The 23188-nt window shown below is 42.1% G+C and overlaps 2 protein-coding genes across 3 annotated transcripts; both read left to right on the forward strand.

The window, feature by feature from the left end:
- Nucleotides 1-1913: 1913 nt before the first annotated feature.
- Nucleotides 1914-13004, forward strand: LOC111652058 (SLAIN motif-containing protein-like). 2 transcript variants are annotated; one of them, XM_023402177.2, is made up of 9 exons: nt 1916-2182; nt 2708-3381; nt 6297-6433; nt 7339-7461; nt 9509-9649; nt 9928-10257; nt 10398-10541; nt 11553-11850; nt 11978-13004. In XM_023402177.2, exons 2-9 carry the CDS (start codon nt 2717-2719, stop codon nt 12030-12032), a joined length of 1893 nt encoding a protein of 630 aa, XP_023257945.1. In that variant the 5' UTR covers nt 1916-2182; nt 2708-2716; the 3' UTR covers nt 12033-13004. The 2 variants fall into 2 exon arrangements, with proteins under 2 accessions (XP_023257946.1, XP_023257945.1); XM_023402178.1 differs by lacking the exon at nt 10398-10541 and having other exon boundaries at nt 1914-2182.
- A 264-nt stretch (nt 13005-13268) lies between these two features.
- Nucleotides 13269-20323, forward strand: znf711 (ZFX family zinc finger ZNF711). The gene is made up of 8 exons (XM_023402183.2): nt 13269-13613; nt 14724-14805; nt 14945-15043; nt 15413-16297; nt 16409-16555; nt 16687-16869; nt 17161-17295; nt 17418-20323. Exons 3-8 carry the CDS (start codon nt 14965-14967, stop codon nt 18596-18598), a joined length of 2610 nt encoding a protein of 869 aa, XP_023257951.1. The 5' UTR covers nt 13269-13613; nt 14724-14805; nt 14945-14964; the 3' UTR covers nt 18599-20323.
- Nucleotides 20324-23188: the final 2865 nt, after the last annotated feature.

Consider the following 23188-nt stretch of genomic DNA (forward strand, 5'->3'; position numbering starts at 1 on the left):
AGAAATGTGAAATTGCAACATAAAATATGATGAGAAAAGAAAACCGTTATGTAAGTTAAATAAATGAGTTGTAATAAAAAGTATAATTCATAGAATAGAATTTATTGTCATTCTCTTCATATACAGTACTGAGTATACAGGGGAACGAAATTACACACAGAAACAAAAGAGATATGAAAGTGGTATGAAATCAAAGTCAGTTGAAATGTTATTCTATCTTATGAGCATCTATATTCAGTTTACGTTGGCTACTCATGAGGTTGACTTCATTTTTCAAACGGTTGAATGAACCTTACTCACCCAGTGAAAGCTCCTTCCAGCTAGATTTACAACAGGTTTTCTCCTGCTGAAGAAAAGGGAGTGCATCAGCTGTAGGTGTTTCACATTCCAGCAACAACATGAAGTGTGGTATAAGTCAGAAAAGTGAGTTTTAATGTCTGAATTTAGTTTCTGTATGCAGGGCCTTCATATCTACAATTGTAATGCAAGTAATGAACAGCAACATATCCACATAAATCCTGTCTCTGTAGTATAAATGTGCTTTGGAGAGCCCATATTGAAGAAGGAAACTTGCAACTCATGGATCAGTGAGCATGTTTTTTTCCCCTCAGACTATGTGTGTTGATTGGTTAAGGTAGTACATGCTGTGTTTTTCCACCACAAGCCTGTTCAGACATGCAGCATGCAAATACTTGAGAGCAGAGACAAATATTATACCATCTAACTGGGAGGAATTAATGCAGATTTGGTGGAGTAATGCAGATTTACAATTCCCCTTCAGTCGTAAGGAAGCCTGTCAGAGATGAAAATACACTATCTTATAATTTAATGACAGCTTTCATAAATCTGCAAGAAAAAGTGACGGTATGCATGTTCTTTTCTTTTCCAGTGATATCTCAGGATCAGACCTGTCTGTGCACTCAGATGAGGACACAACTAAATGATAGGAGGTAGACACAAATGTTCAGTGTCCTCAAAACTGTGGATCAATACATTGAAAAACCAAAGCTCTCACATGTGATTTATGCTCTAGTATTATACTGTCACCAGTATTTTTTTTATTGTCTTCAGTGTTTAATGCATGTGTTATTCTTGAATCAACAATTTGATAAGTACACTTGACTGTTGTCTCTCACAAAACAAGTTAAACAGGTACTTCTAGTTGCATCACTGCTTCCTTAACATCACTTTGCCCAAACAAGAAGTAGGCTTGAAATACTTCTGTGTTCTTTATCGGTCTTGTGCTGTACATATGACCGATGAAGACAAATTTAAGAGAAATGAAGAAAACAACAACTGCATAAACTTAATTGTGTGGGACCTCAATGCTATTTGTTAATTTCTAACACTGTTAACAGATTTGTTGCATTTATTCATGTCACAACTTATTTCCTTTTCTTTAGCAGTCTCATTTTGGCCTTTTTGTACACAGAAATCAATATGTAACTAAGGAGTTAATATTTTTGGGCCCTCCCAACTGGTCCTTGCCAACTGTGAATGCCACCATCTTTTAATAGCTAATAGACTCTTAATAGCGTATAGACTTTTGAATAAAAATGACCAGAGAGGTTTATCTTAGTTTCTGTCATAACAAACTTGCATTTCAAAAAAGTCAACATTGATACATGTTTTTGTAAGAAACAATATCCCATTCACTTATTCTTTCTTTCTGTCTGTTGAAAAATGACTGCCATTCTCCATTACAGATCAAATGTTGGTTGGGTTTCTTACTTTTAATACAATGGTGTGCTGCATCATTATGTAAACAGCGACTCCCAATGGCTACAATAAAGAATACGTAAATATATAATTGCAGTACCACATCTCATCCATAGAGGGCGCCAAGAACCCGTGAAATCCTGTAGGGGGAGGGGCGAGCGCTGCTGCAGGTTTGTTCAGTGGGCTATCTGAAGTCAGTGCGCTAACAAGCTAGTTAGCAGTGAGCGATGTGATGAACGCTGTCGGCGGTGCAGTAGCAACAAGAAAGTATGGACTAGCTAACCGAGAGTTATCCCGGTGTCTTGACAATCATTATCAAACTGTGGACCATTTCAGGTGGTCGTAATTAGCTGCTTCATTCATGCGGTCGCTGGTGCACAGGGGGGTTTGAGCTCCGAGTGGCGGGCAGGCTCAGTCATCAGCAGCTCGCTGGGACAACTGGGACAACACGGCTCACTCACCGGTACGACTGTTTTGCTGGTAGCATGCTAGCTGAGCTAAGATTAGCGAGAGTATTCAAACATACACGTATGGCTTGATATATTACAACATAGCTGCTGCAGTTTTGCTGCTTAGAGGAACATTTAGTGGTGTAGAGCATCCTCATGTAGCTAGCTTCTTTACACGGTTATTACAGTTACAGAGTTAGCAACGTAACGACGAGATAAAAGTGATCGGCGTCATGTAAATACTAGTGATTGTTAGCTGAAACTGACTTGTTAACGCACCAGTGTCGCCTCGATACTAGAGCTAATTCTGTGACTACGACTAAAAACTTTGCATGTGGTTGAAGTAGCTAGAAAATCTTAACCTCTATGCTTGGTTTAATCAGTATTGAGTTGCTGTTGTATCGCTGGCCAGTGCCCAGTGAGTAGCCATTCAACACACCATTGATAAGGGGTCAAATCAAGCTTGAACCAGTACGGTTTGTGTTGTTTCCAGCTGCTCTTTATTGTCATCATGTTAATTTTGCTCTCTTTGCTAACAGAGTAGGAGCATGGTGGTCCCGGACAGTGCCAGCGTGGTCCCCCAGCCTGACAATGGCAGTCCCACTGGCCTCACGGAGAGCCCCAAGTCCGGGTGCGAGGAGGAAGAGGAGGGGGGTCAAGACCTGGCAGGGGTGGAGCTGGAGGAGGTCCGAAAGCTGCAGGAGCTTGTTCGTAGGCTGGAGGTCCAGAATGAGACCCTGCGCAACAGGGGGAGCAAGACTATCATCCACAGAGGTGCCAGCAGCAACAGTAACCTCACAGCCGCTGCTAATATCAATGAGAGGCTGACTTGTGAAGGGGTGACCAACTCCCGTCTCAGGTTGGAGCACAGTGGTGAGCTGGGCAGCACAGACTTTGAACTGTCACCCCCACAGGACAGCAGCAGCAGCGAGGAGATGTCCCCTCTACCTGTAACCAACAGGCTGGAGGAAGAAGATGAAGAGGAGGAGGAGGAGGATCGGGGTCCATGTGGGGGCTTTCTCACCTTGACCTGCAGCAATGGAGTGGGAGAGACCCACGGGCAAATCGAGACACCAGAGAGCCCCTCTCAGGAAAGTTATGAGTCAGAAACACTTGCAGAGAGCGACTCAGGGGTGGACCAAACTGCACTGGATGAGGTGGATGTCCTAGATTTGGAGGATGAGTGTGCAGAAGTAGAGGACGAGGACAGCTGGTATGTTTCATCAGCTGTACCGTGTATCTCTTTATGTTTGTGCTACCCAACACATAGTTCAGTTACATCTGGTTTGAGCAGCACGCTTTCAAATGTGAAATACAGCCAGTAATGTGGAAGTTGAATTCTGTTGATGTAGGTTACATGGATGCCATATTTAAAGTTGCCTGTTCACTAGTGTATAGGTAGGGGAGCCCCCTCAACCAGATGAGTCATGTGTCCTTTTTCATTTTAACTTATAACTTATATGCCAAAGGGCAGTGACTATATACTGAAGCACTAGGCTATTTGCAATTAAAATGAGACATAACTCTGGGCTGACACAGAAACAGCATTTTTTTCTTATCCACAGAAACAAATAATTGAAGGAGGAGAGAGACTGAGGTGATGTGGAGGCGGTAGAAGGAACGGCAGGCTGTGTGATTAATTTCAGAAGCAGTTGACATGTGAATACAAGAGTGAGAAGCTGCTGCTTCTTCTCTCTTAAACTTGACTCTTGGCTGTCTGGCTTAGGTAGACAAAAGGCATGACCTATCTGCTGCCTGTTTGGCAGGTTATGATGAAAACAACGGAGGGACTTTTTTATTCATAGCCAAGAATGAATAAGAATGTGTTCGGTTGTGCTGGAGAAAACAAGTTTCAGCAAACATTAATAATATAATTAGTAATTTTTAGTATTATGATTATTATTTACTTAACCTGACATAGATCTGCATATGCTAAGACTTGTTACACATTGTGCTAAAGATCAACAAAGCAATATCTGTATTAGCTCATTCCTCACTGCAGGTCAGGTTGAAGCTTGTAAAAAGCCAGTGTTGTTTTGAAACCAGATGAACTTTGCTCATTTCCTCCAGTTTAATTAGCAGAATACAGTTGCCTAAAACGAGCCATAATAGAAGGTTAATTATAAATAATCCTTGCTAATTTTATGCCAGCGATTACTACGTGTTTGTTTATGCTGTGCATGTTGCCTAAAACAGGTACCATATTGTGTTCCCAGCGGCTACTTTAGCAGCTCAGCCATGAAGCTTAACAGCCTGACCATTCATGGCTTGTTTTTCAGTTTCACATCATTAGCCATACCATATGTGCTTTGTGAGGTTATCATAGCCAAAACATCCAATAATCCAAACGGCGACATAATCTAATCTGCTCTTGGCTGGATGCTGCCGCATGGCTAAACTGCTTTGGGTGGGATTGCACAGCATGTGATCTGAGGGCCTCCCTGTGTGACCAGACCGTGGCAGGCACTAAAACACTGGCAGCAACTGCGGGACTTCTCATTATAGGTTTCTGATTTGTAGAATCAAGATTGTACAAGAGCTTAATTAGCCTCCTAGTATCAGAAAATCTAAGATCAGAAAAAAACAGACAGTATTCTCACACTGAACCCCAGACAATGTTTCAAACCTACCAAGTCAAATCAAAATTGCCTTGCAAATGTCTATCTTGTTTTCACACTGACACAGTCAAGGAAAGTTAACAAACCTGGCTCTGTGATGCTGGTCCCAGCTGAACATAGATTTGACGCTGCTCAGCTTTACAGTAAAACAATGAGGACAGATTATTTTAATAATCATAGGGTTGATATAAAGTTGTTATAGATTTATTTTACAATTTCTATTATTATTACAACCCCTTTATTGCATACATTTCTACAAGATCTTGTATAATTTTATGGTGTAGCAGTAATGTTTTTGGAACTACAGTCGAAAAGCCATGTTTCGTGTGGATGGCAGCAACCAGGTGCCAACCTGTGACCAAAACTCTGTCTTGAATGGATCAAACACAGGCAGGCAGGACGTGCGTTATTATTCCAGTTCAAACACAGGTTTGTGTTTGAAGGAAGCAGCTCCTGCTCCCCCACACAAGAGGAGCTGTGCTCTCTGGCAGGTTGTGTGACCTGAATATTGCTCTCTGTATTGTTGCTCATTCCTGTGGGAAATGGGTCCTTTTGTGTTTGTCCAATGGGAAGATGATTTGTAGTTGATTGGTCCAGAACCAGTCAGTCCAGGCCTTTTGTGTATCTAACTCAAAGGATCTGCCCATGTGGTTGCCAGTTCAAAGCTTGTGGTGAACTAACGGCTGTTTGCCCTCACTAGGGCAACACTGGACATGTTGCAGAGGAAGCATCGAAAACACCAAGTCAAGTGTTGATTTCAGTTGGCTGGCACGCTGGTCCTGCATAGATGTGGCTGAAGAATTTTCTTGCAGTTGAATGTAATGCACTGGGTCATCTGTCTCTATCCCTAGTACGCCACTAAATTTAAAACTCCCCCCATTAAGTCTGTCTTCGGACATGGGACAAGAAATTTTCACACACAAAAAGCACTTTTAAATTTGTCCACCTGGATGTAGTAAATATGGCCTGCTGAGGCAAATATAGATTGAGCATTGGACCAGGTTGAGGCTATGATAAGGATGTTTTAAGATGCATTACTTATCTAGAGTATCTGCTCACTTATTGTTTGGTCTGATCACATCATTTACTTTAAACAGAAGAGCCTGGTTGGTTGTTTGATGTGGGATCTTTGCAGTGCCATGGTGTTCCTTTGCCAGAAAAACATTCAGTCATTGGGCGTTAGTTCCTGCCTGTGCTCAGTCAAATCTGTGTCACACATTGGGAAGAACATTTCTACTGTAGACGGCATGTTCAGTACTATTAGGTGCATACTTTGCACTCCAGTGGTTCACACTAATCTCTAGCTTGTTCTTATTCAAATCGTTTGCTCTGCACTTACTGGCAAACACCTTGACAAGCATGTTTAATAAAAAGTAGATTAGGCTTACTTCTTCAGCCTTTTCCGTACAACAGTTTTCCCCTCTCTGTATTTCTCCCAGTCCCTTTACCCCTTATCGTTGCTCTAATTTCCCTTTGCAATAATGAGTTTTCTTCTTGTCTGCTTCTTCAGGTTGTATGTGTCACCTAAAAAGCAAGTAGCAGATCCAGGCCCAGAGTCTCCGTTGAAATGGTGTCGGCAGGTTCTTGACCACCGCAGCCCAGAGACAGAAATGGCTTGTCGGACCTTGATCAGCCGTTTGGACCAGAGTATGCATTTAACAAACATATAAATACATTTTTGTATTAAACTGTTTGAAATGCCTGAACCAAAGTACCTATTGATCCGTGTTTTAAATTACTTACTTTACACGCCTTTAGATGAACAATCTTTCAGTCCATCATAAATACAGTATTTTTTTAATAAATGAACAAACTTTTGTATCTTAAGATCTTTGAGTCGCTCCCTTAGAGAAGCTTGGCCTAAGTCAAGCTTAAGGCGCCTAATTCAGTCCAGGGAGACAGTCTTACCCCCTTCTATGACTGTGCTGCATTCTTATTTACCGTTCACCTCCACTGTGCATGTGCATGCGTCTGTGTGGGTTTCAGTCATATGACAATGCTTGAGTACTCGCAGTCAATGTGTACATGGTGTGTATGTCTTTACGTGTGGACAGAAGTTTGTGTCTGATCCAACGGACTCATTCATTATTTATCCTGTTCGCAGCTCCTACTTCCTGTGCACCGCAAAACCTGAACAACAAAGTTATTCACACCAGGGCTGAATGACTACATGAAGTCATTGGCTGGGTTAAATTACCTTCCCCCCTGGGTTAGCTCTTCTTTTTAAACAGCAGCACTGGGCCATGAAACTGCCAGGTGTAGAGTAGGATTTCGCCTGACTTCAGAAACTATAGGGTTACCGGTAAACGTGTATAAAACAAGTTTAAAAAACACATTGTCTAAACTGAATCCTATTTTTTTTTTGTTACCTACAGTATGCATGCAAATGTATCGATGGTTTCTCAAAGCTGTTGTATGAAGTGATATTAGTGTGAAGTAAAGCCAAGTGTTTCACTTGGCTTTACATCACATCTCTCCCTTTATGTTGTCCTTTTAAACTGCGTATATTATTCTCTAAGAGTATCTCGCCTCTCCCCTCCTGTCCCCTGCAGCATCTCGATGGAGGAACATGTACAGCAGTCCATCAGCAGAGGCAGGCTCGGCAGGCTCAGGCCTGATCTCTCCTGGGTACCACAAATCAACTAACAAATCCCTACTAACTTGTGGCAGCTCAGGTATGGCATGACATTAACAACCTTTGCTCCTTATTTTCTGCTCAACACAGCAATGGGATTGAAATCAGTTATTGTAAGGATATAGGTCAGTTGATATGTGTGTGTGCTCTAATGTCTCGATGGTGTGCTCTCTCAGGGATCTGGGTGGTAGAATTTATGGCACTTTTGCATGTTTTACCCAGTTAAATGTATATCACATACTCTGTACATTACCACTAACCATTTTCCAAAACACAGGTTTTCAAGATTGATTTTTTTTTTACTTCTACCTAGAAGCCATTGTTAACCATTCATTTGATTACTGTATTACAATCAACAAAAAAATTTTATGACAAAGACAATTATGCAAGGTGTCACTTGTCCCAGACTAAATTAATGTCTGTTGAACAGCAGTGAATTTGGGAGCGAGTCAACAGACAATAAGTGATGCCCTGAAAAATGTGTTGCATTACAAAGGTTGCTGTTAGTCAACCTTTAAGTGGTAGATGTTGCAATTTCTGCCACCTACATGAATGCATAACAAACAGATCTTTCCCATGCTTCCAAGCTTTCAACTACATCAATGAACAACAATCACATAAGTTATTTTAAAATACAAAAGACACTGTTATGAATTCTTTGTCTCAGGCATGTTAACTTCTCTTGAGTTGGTCTTCATGTTGTGTTGAAATGAATGGAAAACTGTGTGTACCTGGCAGATACTTTGGAAGATGGTCAGCAGTTATGTGAAGTATATGTGGATTATACTTCAGGGGATGAACATATGGTTTATTGAAGGTCTTTGGCAATGCTAACCTGTTTGAAATATATTGTATAATAATGTTGATGGTCTTGACTTTGTGGTGGCGATTGTTACTGTTACTCTGCACTTATTCCTCACATTGTCTCACAAACCATGACACTTCACTGTGCAAAGACAAACAATGCTGATGTTGTTTCGAAAACTCTGTAAATAACAAATCTTTGCATGAATTTGTAAATGCTTGCCTCGTTGGCGGTGACCCTATCTAATCCCAGACTTTTTACATAACCAAATGCCTCTGGATGATGTTGTCATTTCCTGTTTGTCTCAGTCTGCGTTTTGGGCCTGTGTCAGACAGACACGCCTGGCAGGAGAACTTTGCATATAGCTTTTCTGGCCATCAGCAGCAGCAGCAACAGCAGCAGACAGTCCTTTCTAGACTAATGCTGCTGGACATGGCTGGAGTGAAGCTGGGGTGGAGAGAGATGCTAATTTAAACACACCAAATGTGATTGTCAAACAGAGATGTTGTTTAAATTCATATGTTAAATTCTCAAATATTGGTTGGTCTGTCTAATGCCTTATGTAAAATATATATCCACCTGGTGAACGTTAAACTTACATCTAAATTTGCCGTAATACAGGCAGCACTGCGTGTGTGTTAGCTGAGCTGGGGTGAGTTATCCCTCACATACCTCTAGCTGATTTTGAATGATGGAGCAGCTATGCTTCAATGTTTCCCAACTTTAAAAAAAAAATCAACATTGTGATGAGCTACTCTTAATTACCTTGAGGCAATCATACAATTGTATAAGCCTGATCAATCAATCCCTTTCATCTGCTGAGCAGAGTGTGACAGATCCCAGTGGCATCTAATCTTTTGTGATCAATTTAGTAACCATCACATTCATTCATCACACTCATTTTGTGCTGTGAAAGGGGCAGATTACTCAAGACAGAACTTTACCTAGCCTCATATCCAGTTTCACCTGTCATTATACACAGTCAAGAAAAACAACGTCACTCTTTTGAATGATTATGATGGTGCAGTGTAATTGTTCCCTTCACACTGGAACGACAAACAACCATCATAATACAGATCCTGGTAATTTTTTCCCCTGACCTGTATTTGTTCAAACAAACCTCACGGGCAATATTTCAGTATCAGCTTTTATTTTAGAATTTAAGGTAAATGTCTTTCTTACCAACAGAGGTGGACATAAGTTGCAGAAAGTGTGGTCAGTGTTGCTGTCATAGGTGTGTGAGAAGCAGCTCGTTGTAACAGGTATCCCACTATGTTTACAGGTGTCACAAGCATGAACTCAGCCCTGAGCTCTCAGTCCTCTATAGACAGTGAGGTCAGCACATCAGATGACTCCATCTCTATGGGCTACAAGCTGCAGGATCTCACTGATGTCCAGATAATGGCTCGCTTACAGGAAGAGAGTGAGTGGAGATGTCACATGGTGTGCTGGACGTCTTCTGTAATTGTGTTTCCAAACTCTAGAGCGTGGCGCACTGTAAATAACCACTGATGATGTAGGAGACTAAACTAGCATAGTTAGTTAGCCTAAGTGCAAACCTTTTTGTACACCTCAGTAAGTCAGATAGATAATTTGACACTTTTTTTCTGTGATTTTTTTTATATGAGCATGAATCTTTGTGTTTGCATGGTTCCCGATATAAGCGGTTTCCTTTTTTTAACTTAATATTTTTGCTGTCAGGTCTAAGGCAGGATTATGCTTCCAGCTCAGCATCTGCATCACGTCGCAGCTCCACAGCATCTCTGCAGTCTCTGCGCCGGGGTGGCACCTACAGCGACCAGGAATTTGACAGTTACAGCCTGGAAGATGAAGAGGACGAGTTCTGCTCCATGCCGCAGCGACGACATCGCTTCACCCCCTCGCCCTTAGGCTCACCTCGGTGCCTGTCTCCCTCTATCTCCAACCACGGTCAGGAATACAGCAGCCGACTCGGGGCCCCGCGCACAAGAACACCCAGACGATCTCTCCAGGGCCCCAGTGCCGAGCTTCTTAAATTTGCCAAGAGTGAAGGTAGGCTATAACCAGTAATAAATCAGCATTTATACACAACGTTAGGAAAATCAGAGTGATATTCAAAGAGATTAATGTTGTACCAAAGCTGTGATGATATGTATTCTGTTGTTAAATGTGTTACGTATGTATGGTTCCAGAGGAGTTGAGGCACAGCATGCCTAATCTGGCCCCACGCACCAGCCTACGTTCACTGGAGGCAGTCAGAAACAGCCGCAGCATGGAGGCTAACCTCCAGAGCTCTGGCAACCGCATGTCCCACCTGACTCACTCCCCCTCCACAGGTAACCCTGCCTTCCTCACCTGTGCCACACCACTCCTCTGCTATAATGGTACCCGCATTTGTCTTGCATATAGTCCTCTATATAATGTCACTTTTATCCTACCACTTTACCTCCTTTTATCCTCTGCATGACCACAGGTAGGGTGTGACTGATACACGGGAATAATATCTTAAAGAGGTACCACGTGGAATATAGTAGTGCTATGGAGCAGTTTTTAATGAGTTGGTCACGCTTTTGCCCATATCGTGCACACACACAAAGACGCATACGTGGGTGACATAATACACATTCTTGGCAGTGCTTTTATAATATTCTACAGAGAGACAGATGTCAGCAATGCACCAAGAAACATAGCACCATCAAAGGCAGTGTAGAAGAACACTGTTAGAGAACAAAGATTGATGTAACCAATGCAGGTTTCAAAATGTTCAGAAAAAGCTTTATAAGTGAATGTTTTATCAGGAAGGAAATGTATTCAACATGTTTGTTAGACCTTAAGAATACGCACAGTGAGTTCTGATGAATAACACTGAATAAACAGAAATATTGTTTGTTTACTAGAAAAATTTAAGAAAATGTTTAAAAGAGTAATTTCTTTTTAATAGAATATGATTTAAATAAATGTAAGTCTACAACTAACACACACTATATATGGATCACACCTACTTGTTCCACAAAGCCCCCCAAATTTTGCCCTACTACCTCCCTGATATTTATCTTCCCTGACATACCCCAGGTTATGTACAGGTAACTCTCCTCACCCCATAACCCTTTTTGTCACCTGCTACATGATTATTCCACTACTTTGCTCCAAACTTATCCTTTATAATCCAACACTGGTCCTCCCAGGCCTGCCTCCAACTCTGTACATGTCACAAATGGGGTTTGGATTTCAACTCTAGCATATTAAATGTTGTATGTATTAATATTTATTTTATTTCCCAAGTTGCCTTAAAGAAACCATCTAGATTGAGATTCTGTTATATTGCTGTGACCTTCTTCCAACTCAAGGTATGGCTTGTAGTCGGCTGCGTAGCAACGGCCAGTCTCCACTCTCCCTGCGGACTCCTGTTAAAGCTGTCACTCCAGTGGGCTCCATGGCAGCTGGTCGTCAGCCTTCAAGAGGGCTGCCTGTCATCCAAGGACCACCTGCAGGAGGGGGGCGCAGGGTCCAGTCCCCAGGCTCTGCCAATGGTGGAGCCTACATACCTGGAAGAGCCTCAGCTGGGGCAGGGAGGCCTGCTGTGGGCCGAGGACAGGCTGTGTCATCAGCTTCCACCAGGAGTAAACTTTCACAGCCCCCCAGGAGGTGAGTGTTTAAACAGAGAGCTATTAAGCTGTTAATATGTAAAATTTGTTTTAAGCTACTCAAATCTTTATAGTCTGATACTTGACTTCAAGCGAGAATTACACTAACTTCCTCTTTTATTAAATAGGTCTTTGGGCATGACTAAAATCTCAGATGAATCCTGGAAAGATGGCTGTTACTGAGTCTTGCTGGTGATGAAGGATGTTCACTGCTGCAACCCTCACCTGACCTCTCCCCATTACCTCTCAGAGTACAAAAAACACAGCCACTGTGTCCACAAATGTGTCGTACAACCTTCCCCATTTAAGACTGGAGCGCTGGGTTGCACTGGATTTGTAGTTAAGACTCATCTCTCTCTCTAGCATGACACATTGTCAACACACACAGAGACGATGTGTAGGCAGACAAAGAAGGCACAAATGCACACTCCACTTGTTATATGGACCAACTCCGAGCTTCCAGAAGATTTGTTTGTGTCAATTTTACTTATTTTTCTATGGTAATCGTGAGAAACTGCTGGAATATAAAGGGTTGTAATTACTGTTCTGTTGATGTAATTGATATGAAGACAATTTAAATGAAGATATTGCTGGTTTGTTAATTTTCTGTGTGAATTCCTACTAGATGAAGGTGCTGAGTGTTGCATGCTCGGTTTTGTTTTTCCTTATTCCTTCAGCCTTTGCATCATTATGTAACTGCAATATGACAGATCTTCCATGTGTCCCATAATGATCTGTGTGAATTTTTGAATGTTTGAGTGGTTCATAGTGAAATTATCTTAGGTTTGTGTTGTATTTGTGTTTTGCTCTCTGCTTACACAGCAATGCAACTCCTGTAAACCACACTGCCCTTATGAATAATATAAAAAAGGAAAAATATGGTTTGTGCCAAGGTGCATTTCAGCTGCAACACTTTCTAATTCCAGAAGTAATCTGAAGTCATTAAAGGTACAGTTAACGTACTGCATTTTCCAGGCATTTTTACTGCATATCTAGAGGTGTACTATAGTGTCTGCTTTTGGATACCACTGTAATAAAGAAAATGTTTATGCACGAAGGCCGTGTGCCTTAGACAGCTATGCACCCTCATGCAGAGTGCCTCTGAAAATTAGGAGCTGTAATTAAAAAGAATAATAAAGTCTACCCTGAACTGAATTGTATCCCTGGTTATTTTTAATCCATGCATGCCAAGCCGGGGTCTGTTTGCATCATATGCTAATTGGTCACACACTCTGCAGACCATCCGCAGCACAGGCAGCAGCAGCAGCGGCACTACCGTTATCATCAGCCGGATATTTCCTGGGTGCATGACCAAACGCTCCTCAAACGAGTGCTCGACGCTACCCACCCCTTGTGACAAAATGGCCTACAGGCCTCATCTACGCATACAAAGTCTTTGCGCACAGTCTGTAATGAGAATAATTTTTTTTATTTCTCTGTGTGATAACGTCTCAGGATTGTGTCTACGAGCAGAGCATAAATATGTCCCTATTAAGAGAATGACTGCGTTAATGTAACTCTGCTCTCTTATGCATGACGCAAATAGTAAGGGATCAGCGGTAAACGAGGCCACGCATTGTCTGCCCCCCGCCCTCCCTCTGCTTGTCAGGAAGCAAGCTGATTGGCCGAGGCCTAGCAAAGAGTGCCCGGGGATCCAAAACTGCAGGCCGCACTTAGCTTACCGTCAAAAATAAACCAAAACAATAACAGACAAAACTGAGAAGGGGGAGAAACGCCGATAGAGTCAGAAGACGACGTTATCAGGTAAAATTATTTTGAATCGATTAGAAAGGTATGTGGAATAAGAAGCAAGGGCCCAGTCGGCCGTAGCGGGCCTCTTTCAGCCTTTTCGAAAAACAACATGGAAGATAATGCGGCACAAGCTGCGCCACCTAGCTTAGCAAGCTAGCTAGCCAAACGGACGGCCGTCGTCGCGCAGATATGAGCGACATGCCAGAAAATACCCTAATGAGGCATTTCAATCTGTTGCCTGTGCTAATGGCTTTATTAGTATTGTAACGTTTCGTGTATTTATTACTGAAATGGTCAAATAATATGGGTTATTGTCTCCCTTGTACTAGCCATTATGCTAAAACAAAATGGCGCTTAGAGGAACAGCCCTAGCTTGCTTGCTAGTTAGCTTCTGTGGGTGGAGGGCGGTAGCCGCCCTACTATGCATTGCATAACGTCTGCGGTATTTTCATTGGCGGCCATAAACCCGGAGCATGTGTAGTTTTGTGCTAAGAGCCCGGAATACAAGACTTTTCACAACGAGAAGTGTAGCATCACAGTATTAGTTTTTAGTTTATCCTAGTATGATGTATCTCTGGAAATCAGGCGCCCATAACGTTACTACAGACCACTGCAGACATCACATATTTGGCTTTTTTGAACCGTCATGTGACGACAGTACATTTCCTCCAACTAAAACAAGCAGGACTTATCTTCTAAGAGCCACCAGAGACGCTGCCTATGAGCTCGTCCCCATGCACACTGAGCGGGACAGCCCTTTGTCTCAGCTGGGCTACAGCCATCAGGCTCAACCAGCCCCAGGTGTATAGCTATATGTCTTCAGGTTGAACCTGCCTGTAGTACTCTTACTAGGCAATGGATGGTGCCAGTGGTCAACAACATAACTGCCCCCTCCTCAGTGGTAGCAAATAAAGTTTTTCTGCCTTCTGTATTTCATTTGCAGAGGCCATTTGTGATGCCACCAGTGTCCTTATTTTAAACCTGAACCCATGTACAAAGTTAGTTATTAAATATAATTACAACACTTATACTAGGTGAATGAACTAATTACCTCGTTCTGTTCTCCTCTATTATCAACATAATGTTAATGAATACCAATTGTTTCTTATGTTTCTTTATCAGGGGGACTGATTATATTGATGGAAGGAAGCACGTCAGATATCCCATTGGTTTTATTCTAAGGGTTTTGTTGTCAAATGTAAAGGTATGTATTGAATATGAGGCAATATAACATTGTCAGTTTCATACACTCTCATTTTTAGAAATTCACACAAACAATAGAAAAAAAAGAAAGTAACAAAATGAAAGAAAACCTCTAACGCAGTGTACACTGTAATTTTCAGTCTTTTTTCTGAGTAAAGACATGGATCAAGGAGGAGGGGTGTTGGAGCTACACACTCAGGAGCTAAAGATGCCCCACGCTATGATCATGCAAGACTTTGGTAGGTGGTCAAGTAGGACAAGGTGACAGACATACTTTATATTGTAAACAATCCTTAATTCTAACACGCAACATGTAATTCAAGACAAATATCCCCACTAGCGCAAATAAAGCTAAAGCTGAAAGCTCTCAGAAATGAACTCAGACCAAAACACAGTTATTAGAGACCCTATCCATACATTTTCTTATTGACTTTATTGGGCCACGCCTATGAAGCTGACAGTGCAAATGTGATTTAATTACCTAGCTAAATAGTAAAGTCACAGTAACATTACAAGGTCAGTCATCGTGAATGTGAAAAAACCTGTGGACTCTTGTTATAGTGATCATTTTGTTGTTTGAAACTCCGCTCTGTTTTTTGTTTTTACAGTTGCAGGCATGGGAGGTCTGGCTCACATTGACGGGGAGCACATTGTGGTGTCTGTGCCCGAGGGTATGCTTCTTTCTGATGTGATGACAGACGAGGGCATCCTCCTGGAGCATGGGCTTGAGGTGGAAGGCCTGGAAACACAGGTGGTGGAAGGCCTGGAGACTCAGGTGGTTCAAGGCCTGGAGACAGAGGTGGTTGAAGGGCTAGAGACTGAAGTGGTAGAGAGCTTACATGCAGATGTGGAGGGCTTGGATGCAGAAGTGGTTGAAGGCCTGCAGACACAGGTTGTAGAGCTTGAGGCTCAGGTTGTCGAGGGCCTAGAGGGGGAGGTGGAAGTGGAGGGTCTCGAGGCACAAGTGGTAGAGGGCCTGGAAACTGAGGTAGATGTTGAGGGCTTAGAAGCTCATGTTGTTGAGGGCCTTGAGGAGGAGGTGGAAGTAGAGGGTTTAGAAGCTGAGGTTGTTGAAAGTCTGGAGGTAGATGTGGAAAGTCTGCAGTCTCAAGGGGTCGAGGCCCATGAAATGACCAGTGAAGACATGGTGCCCTCAGAGCACAGTGTAATCATGCCTGAGAATATCCTTGGGACAGAAGTTGCAATAGAGGAAGCTCTGGACCCCCACCACCACCATGTTCTTACCTCAGACCTCATCCAGGACTCAAACCACCACCATGATGACATGCCAGACCAGGTATTTGTGGCAGAGCTACTCTCTGAGCACCAGGACAACACCCTGGACCACCAGCTTGTGTCAGAAGGCTTGATGGTGACAGAGGAAGGCTCAGAGACCATAATCCACGAACAGCTGCCAACTGAGGCTGTTCCCCTGCAGACAGACGAGGATGATGACGCAAGAAGCAGCTCTGAGGATTACCTCATGATCTCCTGTAAGACAGTTTGCCATATGATAACAAAACTTAGATTAATAAACACTGTTCTTGTTATTGATATTATACAATTTTGGATAACTAGATGTTTGTATATTTGTCTTACTGCAGTGGATGAGGTGGGAGAGAAGTTGGACATAGGAGACACCCCCCTTGAGATCAGCACTGAGGTAATGGAAGATAAGGAATCCAAAGAGGAGGATGGCTCTGAGGTCATCAAAGTCTACATTTTTAAAGCTGAAGCAGATGACGATTTAGGCAAGTGACTTTTAAATTCACCAATTTCTCACTCTGCTGGCAATACATAACTTCTACAATATAAGAAATAAGAAATTTTTCCTGTTCAAGTGAATATATAGCATGGCTTTAACAAAGTTGTTGATTTCCAGGTGGAACAGAGGTAATAACAGAGGATGATTACCAGAATGGCCATCCTGACCTGGAGGCTGCATCATCAGGCAGACTGGGAGTTGGCCGTGACAAGATGGTCTATATGGCAGTCAAGAACCACCCTAAAGAAGATGAAGACGATGATGAGGATGACAGTGATGAGGATGACGACGATGACATTAGTATGTTCCTTTGTGAAACAGCTTTTGGTGCATTGGTTGTGTCACAGGTTATGTCTTTGTAAATCAGTAGAAACAGTCAAAACTGTCTGACGGTTGAAAGTACATCAGAAAGAGGAGGTTGCTATGTATTAGCATTCTTTTTAGCAGACTCACTCAACAACGAGATGTTTGTGTCTGTGCATGGCCAGTTTGTACAGCAAATGATTTTAGTAGGTTTCTTCTTGAAAAGTAAAATAAAATAATGTTACCTATCCTGTTGTAAATATAATGTAAACTGTCGGGTCTGTGCAGGTAATACCATTGATCAGGTGAAAAATGGTGCAGCTACATCATTTCTTCAAATCCGCGAGGGGCTGGGCGCCAACCGTACCCTTAAACCCAAAGCTAAGAAAAAGAAGAAAGGAGAGACACGACAGTGTCAGACTGGTATGATCAGTATATGTTACTGATGGACCATAAGATGATGAGATATGATGTTACAAAATTTCACATTCAACGTTGTTCACAACATTCTAAATTACGCACATTTTTTCAAACTTCTTTTTCAGCTGTTATCATTGGACCAGATGGTATGCCTTTGACAGTCTACCCCTGCCACATATGTGGAAAGAAGTTTCGCTCACGAGGCTTCCTCAAATGCCACATGAAGAACCACCCGGACCATCTGCTAAAGAAGAAGTACCAGTGTACAGACTGTGACTTTACCACCAACAAGAAGGTCAGTTTCCACAACCATTTGGAGAGTCACAAACTGCTAAGCCACAATAGTGAGCGGTCTCCAGAATACACCGAGTACACACGGCGCTACCACGAGTCCAGCCCCCTGGGCTCTGACAAGCTGATCGTCAAGGACCGGGAGCCCAAACTGCATCACTGCAAGTATTGTGATTATGAGACAGCGGAACAGGGCCTACTCAACCGTCACCTGCTGGCTGTGCACAGTAAGAACTTTGCGCATGTGTGCGTCGAGTGCGCCAAAGGCTTCCGCCATCCGTCAGAGCTGAAGAAACACATGCGGACCCACACAGGTGAGAAGCCCTACCACTGCCCGCACTGTGAGTTCCGCTGTGCAGATCAGTCCAACCTAAAGACTCACATCAAGAGCAAGCATGGTGCAGATCTGCCTTTCAAGTGCAGCCACTGTCCCCAAGCCTATGCTGACGCTCGGGAACTCCAGCGTCATATAGAGATGGTGCAAGGCCACAAGACCCACCAGTGCCCGCACTGTGAGCACAAGAGCACTAACTCCAGTGACCTGAAACGACACATTATCTCTGTTCACACCAAGGACTTTCCTCATCAGTGTGACGTGTGTGAGAAAGGCTTTCACCGGCCCTCAGAGTTGAAGAAACACGCGGAGACACACAAGGGCAACAAGGTGCACCAGTGCCGGCATTGTAATTTCAACGCTCCCGACACCTTCACCCTGAGCCGCCATATTTTGTCCTTGCATACGAAGGACCTCCCCTTTAAGTGCAAGCGCTGCCGGCGAGGTTTCCGGCAGCCCGCTGAGCTGAAGAAGCACATGAAGACACACAGTGGTAGAAAGGTTTATCAGTGCCAGTATTGCGAGTATAACAGTACGGACGCTTCTGGCTTCAAACGCCATGTCATCTCCATTCACACCAAGGACTACCCCCATCGCTGCGACTACTGCACCAAGGGCTTTAGGAGGCCTTCAGAGAAGAGCCAGCACATATCCAGGCATCATAAAGACATGTTGATGTAATGTCATTGTGCACACAAACACACTTTTTCCCGAGTAAATCTGTGTCACACACCCAGAGGTAATTTTAGTGTATTAACAAAGAAATGACGGATGTAGGCTGTTGATGAAGACGACAACATCATAATTGCCGTTCTGTGTTCTGTGTTGTAATGGGTGTAAACCTCCTCCCCCAGGGGTAATACAAGAACACATTTTAGAGGGGGTGAATTCTAAAAACACAGTGTGTACACTGAGTGGGACAACTGTAAATTGTGTTTTGTTTTGTTGCAGAAAATCACATATGAACATATATTCAGGGTTTCAAATGTCTATATTTTTATACCCACTCAGCTGAAATGCTGCAAGATGATGACTGTGTCCTGTAAAACAGAAAGCGGTGCTTTGTGAACGTCATGCTAGTTCAACAGATGATGTGGACTGAGTACAGGAGAAGTTTGCCTCCACAGTACCAACTAGTATCTATTTTCCTTATTAACCAGCTTTTACTCTGATGTTTGTGTTCAATGCCGTTCAATGGTCTTTAATGGGCGAAGCCATTCATGAGTTCATAAATGGTTTTCAGTGACGCTGACACACATTACGCACCTTAAAAAGATGTTTCATCAACTCTAACAGTTCAACTTCCATCATTTGAATTTTCCTCCCAAGCTTGAACACTTGGAGTTCCATTAACTGAATCATGTATAATATAGGCTATTCTGTTAAATATATCCTAAAAGATGAAACAGAAGTTCTCTGGTCTGATCGGCTGTGTCTAGCAAAGAGGAGAAGGCTTAATTTGGTATATTAGTAGAATATCCCTTTAGTGTACACACTTCTGACACAAATCTGCTATTGTATCTGCTAGGATGGTGCCGGTAGATGACAGGTGTATTATTATATGAGCTTCACAGATGGTTGGCTTTACATCAGATATAAAGCCCTGAAGTGGTTATATGCGACTGCCACTGCAAGTTACATATGTGTGTGACGTTACCTATGACACAGATGTGCTCTCTCAGCTAACCATTTGATTGCAATCATGCCTTACATCTGTTGGTCTTTATCCCTTAAGCACTGATGAACACAGCTAATCAAAAAGAATAAGTGATTTTAAGTCTCAAACATGCTGTATCAATACCATTCTCTCAGAGATTGTGTGTTTGAGTCAGTAGAAAGCACTTTAATAACTTTTTTTTTTGTATTTTAATACATGTATGGGGACTATATGTATACATATATATATATATATATATATATATATATATATACATATATATATATATATGTGAACCCTAGATAATAAACAAGTACAGAGCTTTGTGAGTGGGTAAAGGAGTAGATTGTTTTTGAGTGTCATCTCTAACAAGTGGGCACAATCCATTACTGCATCAAAACTGAATTGTCATTGAAAGTGGTGGGTGAAAACCATTTATGTTTTGTTCTATGGATAAGTGATTGGGTTTTGTGTTTTGTTTGTGCTCACTAACAAGTTTCCCATACCCTAGTCCTTCAGTCCTAAATAACCCAACCCAATCCCAAGCATTGGATTATTCCCTTGAAGTCAGTGGTCATCATATTGGCATTAGTCTTTAAAGTATGCACATATGCTGTCTCCATGAAATTAATTGTGGTATATATTAAAAATTCCTGCATTTCGTGTACCTTAGTCTATATATTTTTTTTCAGTCTGATTGTGGATAAACTACTGGTGGGGAAGAACCAAAATAAACAATTATCTTTTTACACTTTTTGTCCTTTCTGTCCTGCATGACTTCTGCAAGGCTGGGTCAGAAATTTTTTATCTCTAACCAAAATATATGCAGATACTTTGTGAGGTTTAGCTATAGTCTGTATTTTGTTTAAGTGTTGTGATCTGTTGGTTTATATTTCATGGATCATCCCTTTACTCATGGACCTCATAGAATACAGATGAAATTGTTTTCATGCCTTCTTATTTCTCCCAATAGGCTTAGAGGCAAACCTGACTGAAGAAGGACATCATGCAGGATTGCAGTTTTGACTGAGAAAGCTTTAATCATTCATCATCCACAGCTTCTACAGCAGAGGTCCGTTTATTTTTAAATACCTCTAATGAGTGTCTTTGTGTTCCGTGGTAGCAGTCGGTTCATTAGTTTCAAGTTCACAATGGAACCTTGGAGCAGTTTCAACATTTGTTATGATTGTTGAACTTGAGTCAACCACTGAGAAATGATGAAATATGCCAGCAAAGCTCAGTAACAGGTTAGAGTGGCCAACAAGCCATTTGGTGATTAGTAAAAATGGAATTCAAAGTTTCGCTTGATCACTGTCTCATTCTCCCACACATTTGTGCATAGATGTAGGATTTAGTGTTGGGTAAGGCTGAGCTGTACCGCACCGTCCCAGCAGACAGTGTAAATCTTCCACTTCAGCTAGCACAGAGTGAAAATGATACAACAATCTGAAAGCTCCAGACTTGAGATCCAGAGGCTCCAAATCCATCCCAAGTCTTGCAATTTCAGTTTAACTCACTGTGGGCATGCTGGTTTATTTGGAATGATTTTGTTTTCATTTGCTATGATGCAATCCTGCAGCAGTAAGAGCATCTCAAACTCAACAAATATATTCAATACTGTACACACTCAAGGGCATTGTCATACCTGGTATAAACTGCTATTGTGAGATGGAGGTAATGTTAGAAAAAGCACAGGTGCCACTATTGACATTAATAGTGTCTGGTCTATTCAAGTGACCCAGTAAAACATGAGTGTGGCAGACCCTGAAACTGATGCAGCTAAATGGAATTCAGCAGTCATTGATTTGATTATATACACCTGTTGATGAAAAAAGACATATGTAGATACAGAACTGATGAAAAGAATAACTCCTGAACTCTGACTGCTAACCACAACTTTGTTCAAACAGACATTTTGATATTCCCAGTCACATCTGGAGTCATTGTCCCAGTACATAAATGTTGACACAAACTGAGGCTTTCACTGTGTTGAGATTGATATCATGGCTTTACAACAACCATCAATTATACTTACTTCAATTTCAGACCCCAAACTTCAGAATTGGGAGTAGATGAGAAGGAAAGATCAATAAGAGAGATGGTGATGAATATGGAACCACATTTATGAAAGCTACATTATATATATTGTATAGAGAGGATTGGTTTGGGAGTGTCCTTAGAGAAGAAGGAAACAAACAGATTGATTAAAGGATTTGGGTATAACTGTACAAAGAGAGGAGGAAAGCGCTAACTGAGTCAGGAGGAAAGTGCAGTGAACTGATTTGATTAAAAAGTTTGTAAAGGCGAGGCGGCCTTTCTGGTTTAATGTCCGCTTTAATTTAATTAATGTGGTGAACATCTGTTAGAGTGACCGCTGTCAACTCTGACTCAGTCAAAAAAACAACTGCATCTTGTGCCTCTTTGCAGAGGTTCACAGGGAACTGACTCTTTCAACACTAGTAGAAAAATGTTACTGTAAAATGTCATTGAGATGTGTTGCATGCGTGTCTTGTTACACTTCCATGTCACCTGTCAAGAAAGATGAATGATGTCTCATACTGAGGGAAATGAGGCTGTGCAGATGGGTTCACATGGGCACTGCAGAAACCACCTGAGAAAATAGATGCAACAGCCTGTTCATTTTTGTTGATCCCACAGAATATCCCATAAATCACTTACTGGTGCAGCTGTCAGCACAAACCGCTGAGGACGCAGAGATCAATATGCAGACATATCCATAAAATCCCCTCAAGTAACCCATCTTTTCTCCCTGTATTATCCAAGAATTCAGTATGAGTAGCGTTGTTTTTGTCTATACACATGCAGATTTAGCAACAACAGTAAGTACATTTTCCCACTTCCTGTTTGAGTTATGCTGAACCACTATCTCTCCCATGGGTTGCAAGCCTCTTCTTTGCCTATTTTGAATCAGCGGAGCATTGAACACACACGCACACACAAACACGCACTCACACGCACACACACAGTAGGCTACACCTAACAGCCTCTAAAGGCCATCACTGTGATGAGAATTGACTGACATACACAGATAATCCAGCCGTTGCAGAAGGTCAAACTAATTTATTTGATGTAGTCATTTTGTCCACATTTCTGAGGATCAATGGTCTATGGTGTGGATGTGATTAGAATGATGAAACTGACAGTAAAAATCAGGGTAACATGCTGATGTGCAGGGATTTTCGAGCCAGTGAGTGTAGAGGTGATCATTCAGTCATAAAAATGACAGTAATTTAATCATTTTAAATCAGTGACATTGGTTGGATATTTAGTTTTGGATTGCACAGGATTTTGGTGTTACAAAGCATATGGATCTTGCATATTTCAGTCAAAGCAACAGCAAATTTAGCTGGAAATCTGTCATCAAGTCATCTCCCTGGCAGATATTGCTGGTATATTACCTCCAGATCCTGTGGTGGCCCACATAACCAGAGTTGTCCGATCCAGATTGTGGGCGACAAGGCTTTATAGCACTGCAAGTTTCCTGGAAACTGCAGGGCCCTCAGGGAAATCAGTACCAGATTGCTTGGAGACGGGCAACACTGGCCTGCTGATTAGTCAGAGAAAGAACTGTGTGGTGGCCATCACATGTTTGA

Source organism: Seriola lalandi, unplaced genomic scaffold (assembly GCF_002814215.2).
Source record: "Seriola lalandi dorsalis isolate HSWRI2012SDOR001 ecotype SW California unplaced genomic scaffold, Sedor1 jcf7180002053898, whole genome shotgun sequence".
NCBI classification, from domain to species: domain Eukaryota; kingdom Metazoa; phylum Chordata; class Actinopteri; order Carangiformes; family Carangidae; genus Seriola; species Seriola lalandi.